General features: G+C 56.4%; 1 protein-coding gene across 1 annotated transcript; it reads right to left on the bottom strand.

Moving 5' to 3' along the window:
• Nucleotides 1–412: 412 nt before the first annotated feature.
• Nucleotides 413–8,777, bottom strand: SNCB (synuclein beta). Its single transcript, XM_042907169.1, has 5 exons — nt 8,657–8,777; nt 5,753–5,794; nt 5,411–5,529; nt 1,225–1,314; nt 413–863 (listed from the first exon to the last, which is right to left on the bottom strand). The coding sequence occupies exons 1-5, from the start codon at nt 8,775–8,777 to the stop codon at nt 831–833; spliced, it is 405 nt and encodes a 134-aa protein (XP_042763103.1). The 3' UTR covers nt 413–830.
• Between the last annotated feature and the right edge of the window lie 888 nt (nt 8,778–9,665).

Below are 9,665 nucleotides of genomic sequence, written 5' to 3'. Positions count from 1 at the left end.
TCACTCCTAGCCAACAGCAGTTCCCAGCCTGCGTAGACCCTCTCCCTCCAGGTCATCCCAGGGGAAGATAGGAGATGGAGAAACTGAGGCCCGAGGTGGTCAGTCTTGTACCTGGGCTGAGGGTGCCAGACCTGTAGTCTGGGACCTGGAAGCCGGTCGGCCGCCCCCACCCACCTCCCAACCCTGCCTTTGCCCATGCGGCGGCGGCTACAGACAGATTGGCTTTATTCGTGGACACGCGAAGGGGGGAGGCGCCCGGGCCCGCCCACCCAGGACACGCTCACACGGGGGGTGGGGGACTCTCCATGCCACAATCACGACACACGACGCCCGCGTTCGGACTGGGCCGGCTGAGGGAGGGGGCATGGCACAGCCTGGCTCCTGGTTTTGGTTTAAAAAAACAAAACAAAACAAAAAAAAACACGTTCTTGGGATCGTTGTGGGAGTTGGGTGGGGGGCTCTGGGCTGCCCGGGGGGGCCCTCGGAGAGTCTCTGTCAGGGATGTGTGGAGGGAGCCGTCGCTTTCTGATCTTCGTTTAAAAATACATAGAACATGCTACACCCGCGCAGACGTTGGACGGGATGCGGTGGGGAGGAGGGCAACATACGTGGGGGCAACAGCCCCGGCCCTGTTCGCGCCCCAGGATTGGACGCGGGCGGGTAGGACAGACAGATGGACAGACACCAACACAGGCTCCAAGGGAGCCCCTCGGAGCAAAGGAAGATCTCGTGTTTGGGGGGAAGGGGTAGAAGGACAGCCCTGGCTCTGGGGGGGTGGGGCAGGGGACAGGGAGGAAATTGTGCTGCTGGTGGGGGGCCGTCCTGGGCCCCTACGCCTCTGGCTCATACTCCTGATACTCCTCCTGCAGTAGAGGGATGGGGGATGGAGTGGGGAAGAGCAAAAGAGGAAGTGGTTGGAGACCAAGTGGCCAGGCTCTGGCCCTGAGACTCCTCCCCTTCAAGGAGGAACAGTGCACGCCCCTCTCCCTGGGCAGGGGAGGAACCTGGAAGCTGGGACTTTCCAGGGCAGGGGTGCCTGGGGCCCAGTGCTAGGCGCCATCTGTCCTCCCTCTCTGTTGCCACCTCCTAGGGCCTGGTTCTAGAAAAGGGGGGTATGAAGTTCCCTGGCCCAACCCTACCCTACCAGGGTCCTCCCACCCTAGCTGGGGATGGTGGCAATCTTCTAGGATGCCCAAAGCCCCACCCAGCCCTGCCACCCCTCACCTGGGGTGGTTCCTCATAACTCTCCCCTTCTGGCTCCATCAGGGGCTCGATCAGTGGTTCCTCAGCAGCTTCCTGGGCCACTTCCTCTGGCTGCAGGCAGAGAAGGGACAGAGCCATGAGGGCAGCTGGAGATGCTCCTGAAATTTGTACCCTGGGAAGCTTTTGGCTGATTGGGGGAAGGCTGGGCTTTGTTGGCAGTACAACCAGAATTTCTCACTAAATTGTTTATTTGGAGTGCCTCAGAAGTGGAGTGAAGGTGTGAGGGGTGAAATCACCCCAGATCACCACGAAGCTGGGAGTGGAAAGGGGAAACAAGGCTCTCCATATCCGTCCCCTCAGTACCTGGTAGCCGCCTGCGCTTCCATCACTTGGATGGATGGGATGGGGAGAGAGCACGCTCAATCACCCATTTATCCCTGCCTGCCTTGTGTCAGCCTCTGCTGGGCATCAGGACCCCAGAGACAACCCTGGAGGCTCCTCTGGGCTGGAGGGAGATGGAAGCTCTGAGACAGGGCTGGGCAGGAGCTCTGAGCCATTCCCTTGCCACCTTCCACCCATCCCTCCCCCAGGGTCCTGTGTGGCCTGATTTCTTCAGCGGTTGCTATTTTAAGATAAGCTGGAAGCAACAGCTCATGGTGTTGCTTGGATGTGTGAGCTAAGACTCTCCCCTCCCCCCTGCATCTGCTGCCCAGATGGGTGCAGACCAGCAGGCACACAAGTAGGGGGTTGCCAGACACACGGCCAGCCACCTGCAGGTGAGCACATGTATGTGCACAAACACAAGACTGAGCTAGCTGCCCACAGCGCACACAATAACCTGGGGTGTGTGCACGGCTGCACAAGGCCACATATGGGCTGGCACACTCCTGGACCCCTGGGGGAATCTGTAGGTAGGGGGTATACCACCTCCCCATTTTCCACATATAACCACGGTCCCTCCCTACTGGGCAGAGGTAAAAATCTTGGGATCCTGGGGGGCTGGCACTGAGAAGGCCTGCCTGACCACCTCTGTGGTCTAGTTGCCTTACCCCTATCCAGGTAGCTTTAGTTCTTTCACATTGCCAGTGTAGGTGGGCCCTGTGGGCACATGAGTTTATAGCTCCTGACCTGGGTCATTTCCCCCAGTGTACAGATGGGGTACACCAAGAGGGAGGTGGGGAAAAATTAGTTTGCTCAGAGTCACCCAGTATTAAAAATCCCAGCTTGTGGGGCACCTGGGTGGCTCAGTTGGTTAAGTGTCTGACTCTTGATTTTGACTCAGGTCATGATCTTGCAGTTTGTGAGTTTAAGCCCCGCATCAGGCTCCCTGCTGACAGTGAGGAGCCCTGCTTGGGATTCTCTCTCTCTGTCTCTCTCTGTTCCTTCCCTGCTCCCTCTCTTTCTTGCTCTCTCAAATAAATAAACTTTAAACCTTTTTTAAAAACAAATAGCTTGAGCACATCATTTGGAAACGACCCAAATGTCCAACAACAGTAGAATGGAGGTGTACACTATGGCTAATCACACAATAGTTGATGTGTAACAAGAATGAAGAATGACAATGCATGCCACACATGGCTGAATCTCACAGTGTTGAGTGAAAGAAGCTACGTACAGAAGAGCATGTACTTGATGATAACATTTGTATGAAGTGGAAAAATACCCAACTCATTCGTGGTGTCAGAAGTCAAGAAGCAATTACCCTTGGAGAGGGAGGCAGGGCCAGGACAAAGGCGAGGTGAATAAGGGTACAAATGTTAAGAAGGTACTCACTCTCAAGGCCATGCAAATGAGACCCGAGAATGAGTGTCCCCTTCAAATTTTGTGCCCCAGACACCTCACTCATCTTACCCTAGCCTGGGCCTGGGGGGTTTGGGACTGGAAGGAGGTCTAAGGCAGGCTTCTGAGGGGCTGATGATCTGTGTCTTGCTGTGGGTGCTGGTTACATGGGGGGGGGGTTTCCCTCTATGAAAATTTCATGGGGTCGTGTGGTTTCTGCGTGTACGTTGTACCTCAGTAAAATGTTTACTTAAAAAACATCCCAGCCTGGCCACTCACTAGCTATTTGGCATCAGGTTAAGTCACTTCACCGTGAACTCAGCTGCTTTGGATGGGAAATGAGAGTAGGAATGTGGGGAGGGTCCCACGATAATGCACACGAGCAGGCTGGGAAGTGGAGACACTCAGAAATGTGCATCCTGGACTTGCACGGGTTCCCCATGCCCGGTAACCCCAAAGGGCTGTTGTTTAAAGAGGAAATCCACGATCTTGAGCCCCCTTAGAGCAGAGGTATCACAAGTGCTGGTAGGAGGAAGGAGGCCTGAGAGAAATGGTTCTGTGCAAAGGCCTCTCACAAACAGCCTCGAGGCTGACAACTCAGACTCAGACCTGGATTTCTCAGCACCCCAGCTCCCAGCACAGGGGCCGGCCTTGTGGGGCACCAAGCTACTCCGGTGATGTAACCTGAGCTTATCCTCCCAACCACCTTCTTAGAGAGACAGGCAGGAACTGGGATCTTGGGCAAGTCACTTCACCTCTCTGGGCTTCAGTTCCTTCATCTATAAAGTGAGCTAGTTGTGGAGTTACTCCATGTAACGTGTCTAGAACACTGCCTGCCCGTACAAGACATCAATGAATGGGAGCGGTCCCTGGAAATAATGATAAGAAACGGGAAGTCACACAGCTGGTAAAATGCATAGGCAGGACTTGAACCAGAAGTTCTGAGTCAAGTCCCAGACTTCCAACAGGGGAAAGGACCAGTTGTGTAAAATGTCTGCAGTGAAGGGTGGTGTGGGTTCTCCTCCCGGAGCCCAGTGGATACACTCATGCAGAATGTACCTTATCTCCCAAACCAAAAGTTGAAGAGACCCTCACGCCCACGAAGGCGGTCTGCACTTGTATGTGGACAGACACGGAGCACCTCACAGGAGGAATGTCTGGCAGACATATAGGACCACAGAGTGCACTGTCACGGTGGTGCACTCCCATGCACACCTGTGGTCACGTGCGCCCCTGGGGGCAGGTATGGATCACTCATACGATGGCAGGGCTATCATCTTTTACTAAGCACTCACTGAATGCAAGTCAGGCTCTTTACCTCAATGGTTCTCAAAGTGTGGTCCTTGAACCTGTGGCATCAGCATCACCTGGGTACCTGTTAGAAATGCAAACTCTCGGGTCCCATCTCAGACCTACAGAGTCAGAAATTCTAGGGATGTGGCCAACAGTCTGCCTTTTAACCTGACCTCCTGAAGATTCTGATGCGCACATAAGTTTTGAGAACCTCCAATATGTATTATCCCTAATCTATGTTAGAGCCCTATTGTATTCATCTTCTGTCTTAAAGACAAAGAATCAGGCTCAGAGATGTGATGGGATCTGCCCAGGGTCACACAGTCAGGATGCAGTGGAGTTGGGATTCAAATCCAACTCTGCCGCGCTTCAGAGATCACAGCTTTTACGCTGTAGTGTATTCTAATGAAAGTATTTGCCTTCATGCGCACATGGACAGCCACTGTCACTCCCGCCTGGAGGGACATGCCTGCACAAATATGTGATGCATATTTCGCCCCTCCTCCATGGCCAACACTTGCTCATGCCTGCCTCGGGGCCTTTGCACATGCTGTCCCTACTGCCCGAAATACAATTCTCGCATGGCTTGCCTCATCCCTTGGGTGTCAGCTCAAATGTCACCTTGTCAGAGCAGCCCTCCCAACTAAAGCAGTCCCCTTACCGCTTGACTCTCTATCGCATCACCTTTGTCTTTTCTTCATAGCACTTATCCCTGTCTGAAACCATCTTGTTTATTGGTTGGCTTTTTACTGTCTATCTTCTCCCACTACAGTGTCAGGTCCATGAACATATTCACTGTGGCAACCCCTAGAATAATTCCTCTCTGGCATGGATACTTATTGAATGACAAGAAATGAATGAACAATCAGTGACATACAGACATGGCCCTAAGTGGTCGAGGTCACGCTCACAAGCAGGATACATGTATACAATCAGATCTGGGTCACTGCCACAGGAAGCACAACACCCATACACAACTTCATGCAGACTCATTCTGAGCTGAGTCTAGCAGGGCCCTGCAGAACGTGAGACAAGGTGTGGCACCCATACAGGTGTGCCTGCCTGGCGTGTGTGTGTGTGTGTGTGTGCGTGTGTGTGTGTGTGTGCGCGTGTGCAAGGCGAGAGGAAAGCTCACCTTCAGATCAGTGGGAAATTCCTCCTTCTTCACCAGGCCTGTGGCTGCTGCAATGTTCCCAGCCCCAGAGAACACGGCTCCTCCAAGATGTGACGCCTGCTCCTTGGTTTTTTCAGCCACTGGAGCAGGTATAGGATTTGAGAAGGGGATTGGGGGCCAAGGTAAAGCAGACAGAGATGCATCTGTCCCTCGTGGTGTCCCAGGGCTTGCCTCCCTCATGGAGCACACTCTCAGGAATCTTTGGGGGTACCCTTTTCCACCGCCAGCCCCCCACCTCCAGATCCCAGTCAGATCCCAGGCCCGAGGTGTGGGAAGGGGGCTGTGCCAGGGCTGGGCTGGTACCTGAGGCCACTCCTTGTACCACCCCCTCTCGAGTCTTGCTTCCTGCAGGGACAAAAAGGAGCACACATAAGGACTCCGAGCTGAGGGAACAGACACTCTGGCAAGCACGGGGTTTACAGAGTGGGCAGAGGGATCCAGACAACAGTGGGCATCCTGGCCTCATCACCGCCTCTTTGGGCCCCCAAATCCCACAGGTACATCCCTCATCACTGCACTGAACCCTCCACACCTGCTCCCTGAGGACTGCGAGTTCTCCCCCACAGTCTGCCCCTTCTCCACCTGAAATGATACCCGCACCCCTCTGGGGAAGGCCGCCTGAGAGCCAGCACTCTACTTCCCCGGTTTCATTTAACTATCCGACCAGGGTGAGCAGGTGGGGGTGGGGGTGGGGGTGGGGGTGGGGGTGGGGCTGGAGCTGGGAGGTTCGTATTTGGAAAGGTTCCTCTGGTGTCCTTGAGGCCTGACTGCCCACACCTCACCTATGGACACTCACCCCCGCCAGCTCCCACTCCATTCCAACTAAAGACTCTTCTCCTAACTGGGGTGCGAATTTCTCCTTCTGGCTGAAGTGAGGGGTCTCAGGTGCACGATGGGTGTCAGGGGGACTGACACCCATGGCATTGGCTAGGCCTTCTTGGGAGGGTAGCTGCTGGGAAAGGCAAGATGGCGTGATCTGACGTGGGGGGCAGGAGCCCTCAGGGAAGTGGGGAGTCTGCTATACTGAGGATCTGGCAGTGCAGGCAACAGCTGGCAGACCCCAGAATAGGTAAATGGGTGTCTAGTAGGGCTGAGGCTGGTGGAAGGAGGAGAGGGCAGCATGGGAAGGCAGGATCCTCCGGGCTAAGGTCAGCCAGACCGAGACAGCAGGGGGCGGGCTGCTTGTACACAATCATTCCTCCCACAAACATTTGTTGGCACCTGCTCTGTGCCCCGCCCCAGGCCAATGGCTCACTGTCGGATGGGGATAAGAGAAGGGCAGATTTGGTGTCCTGGAACTCATGTAGTGGGGAGGGGACTTCTAGCCTCCAAGGGTACGTGAAGGGGGGAGAGAGCACTGTCTGTGCCTTGACAAATGGGGAACAGGCAGATATGCAGAAAGGAGACTGGGGGTGGGGGTGGGGGTGGGGGCGGGGGTGGGGGAGGGTATCTCAGGCACCAGAAACCATGCGGACAGGTACAATGAGGTGTGCTTTCTGGACCTGCACAGAGCACATCAATGCTGTCTGTGCATCTGCAGAGATGGAAATACAGACTGAGGTGGGACCATGAACTGCGGCTATAGGAAGCTGAGGTTTTAATGTGTAGGAACAGGGGGCCGTCAGGTGTTCCTGGGCAGGGGGAGGAGTAGGAGGTGCCAAACTAAGGGGAAGGGGGTGCTTTGAGTCTGTTAGCAGGGAGACTGTGTCAGGGAGCCAGGGATCCATATAGAAGTGAAAGGGCTGGGTAAGGGGAGGCAGGGGGGAGGCAGGGGGGAGGCAGGGGGGAGGCAGGGGGGAGGCCAAAGCTGGGGCCTGGCAGGTGTGGGCTCAAGCCCCTGCCTTGTCTCCATCACCTGTGCCCTAGCTTCAGCTATACCAGCTCCCAGCAGGCCTCCCTGCATTTGGTCTCTCCCCAAAAGCCTGAGGAATCTTTCTACGCTGAAATCAGATCATGTCTGTCCCTAGCTTACCATCTCTCGTGGCAGTTGTAATAATCCTTTGCCCTGGCCCACAAGGGCTCTCTCATGAATTGGCTCTTGCCCATTTTTCTGATCTCATCCCCTACCATTGCTTCCTGCCCTCTGCTCTCCAGGCTTGTCTCCTTCAGGCCTTTTCTGCTTCCTCCACTCCCCTCCCCCACCCAGCTCCTTATTCTTTGGGGTTCAGCTCAAATGCCACCTCCTTGGGTTCCCCTACTGAAGTGGTCCCCATCCCAGCCACTTGATGTCACATGCCACTATGGGAATGATCTGTATCGCTATCCGGAAAGTCAGCAGCTCCTAGTACATAGATAGCAAGAAGTCAACAAACATTTTGCACATCGCCACAATCCCAAATCTACCACAAACCTGGGCGAATTAACCAGCCCTCTTCAACACACACATGAAGGGTAATTCTGCCTACTACACACTAGTAAGCCCTGAACCACCATATAAATTCAGTAATTGTCAGTTTGGGGCCCTGCATCCCCTTATGCCGATGACCCTGGGGGCTCCCTCTCCTCTCACCCTTGGGGTGAGAGATTTTAACCACTTGGTCTTTCTCCTGACACAGCTGGAAGCTGCTAGGAGGATGGACCCAGAGAGAGGGCAATGGTGCAACCACAGGCATTGGCAGGCAGGAAGACCCTCAGAGCAAGTCAGAGATGGAAGTAGCTGCAGAGGAGGGTCAACAGGGAGCCCCAGGAGGGAGGGCCTGCAAGGAGAGGGGCTTTGGAGTTTATAAAGCTTGGCTCGAACTCCAGCTTCAGGTTTCAGCAGCTGTGTGACCTTGAGCACCATAGTTAGACCTCTGTGGAATGGGCCGGGAGCAAAAAGTGAGGTAATGGGCATTATGGCACTTGACACAATACTTGGCAGAGAGTAAGGGCTCAACTCCAACTCCAGGTAACTATTAATCATGTGAAGAACCAGGGGGAAAATAAAAGGCTACCTGCTTTGACCAATACATGGGTCCCTGGCCATTCAGCTGAACCCCACCCTCACCAACTCTTCCCCCATTCCCCCCTCCCCATAGGTGTCATCACTGACCCAGGCTTCCTTCAGCTGGCTGTGTCCTCGGTGACCCCTGCTGACCCGGCCCCATCTGCTGACTCATATTCTCCTGCCCAGACCCCTCCCCCCCCCACACCCTCCCTCTAAGGACCCCAGCCACACTCCCTCCAAGGACCGGAACCGGTAGCCCCAAAGCCCTGCCCCTTGCCCACCGACGTAGAGGACGCCCTCCTTAGTCTTCTCCGCGGCCTCGGTGACCCCCTGCTTGGTTTTCTCAGCGGCGGCCACGACGCCCTCCTTGGCCATGGACAGGCCCTTCATGAACACGTCCATCCTGGCGGCCTGGGGAGGGCGAACACACGGGCACGGGTGCGCTGGCCACGCACCCTCACCCCAGCCCTTCCCCTTGGACGCCGGGTCCCCTCCCCTCCCTCCTGAGACCCCAGCGCTCTTCTGGACCGGGAGCCCCCTCCCGTCTTACCCCCTGCCCAGCGTGAGGCCACAGGGCCGCGACGAGTCCTAGCGTCCTTGAAACCCAGGGACGCGGGAGGATCCACTGCCTCGGTTATCCGGGGCCCTGAAACCTGCAGCCCCGAGGAACCGGGGTGCTGGGCTCGGCGCGCAGCCCTAGCGCCTGCCTGTACGTACACACACGACAGAGTCACACGACCATACACACAAACATTCTCCACCGACACGCTCACGTGCACATACAGGATACGCAGACGTTCAAACGCGCACGGACACCCTGACACACGAACACGGGCACGGGCGCACGTCCACAAGGCCACCCAGGCAGTTGCAGACACAGAGCAGCAGTCACACATACCCCAGGGCGCACACTGACACGCACCTAGCGGAGCCGTCTCCCCGTTCTCCAGCGGGTTCCCCAACTCTGCTCCCAGCCCCTTCCCCATCCCGCTCAGTCCCCTCTCCATCCGCAGCCCTTCCCCAACCCGGGCGTCAGGAGCGCGGCCGCCTCACCTGGAAGCTGAGCCCGGGCTTGGGATGGAGCAGCGGCTGCGGCTGCGGCCGGCGGACGCTGGGGCTCGGCTAGGCCGGGCTGGGGTGGGCTCGGGGCGGATGGGGAATCGGGGCCTCGCTAGGCGCCCAGGTCCGTCGGCAGCAGGCGGGGCGCGGGCCCTGAGCCGGGGCGCAGCAGTGCCCTGGCCTTGGGTGCGTCGCCAGCCACGGATCGCGCCTTGCGCCCTGCTGCTCTCA

Source organism: Panthera leo, chromosome A1 (genome assembly GCF_018350215.1).
Source record: "Panthera leo isolate Ple1 chromosome A1, P.leo_Ple1_pat1.1, whole genome shotgun sequence".
Classification (NCBI taxonomy): Eukaryota; Metazoa; Chordata; class Mammalia; order Carnivora; family Felidae; genus Panthera; species Panthera leo.
This window is presented reverse-complemented; position numbering and strand designations above follow the sequence as displayed.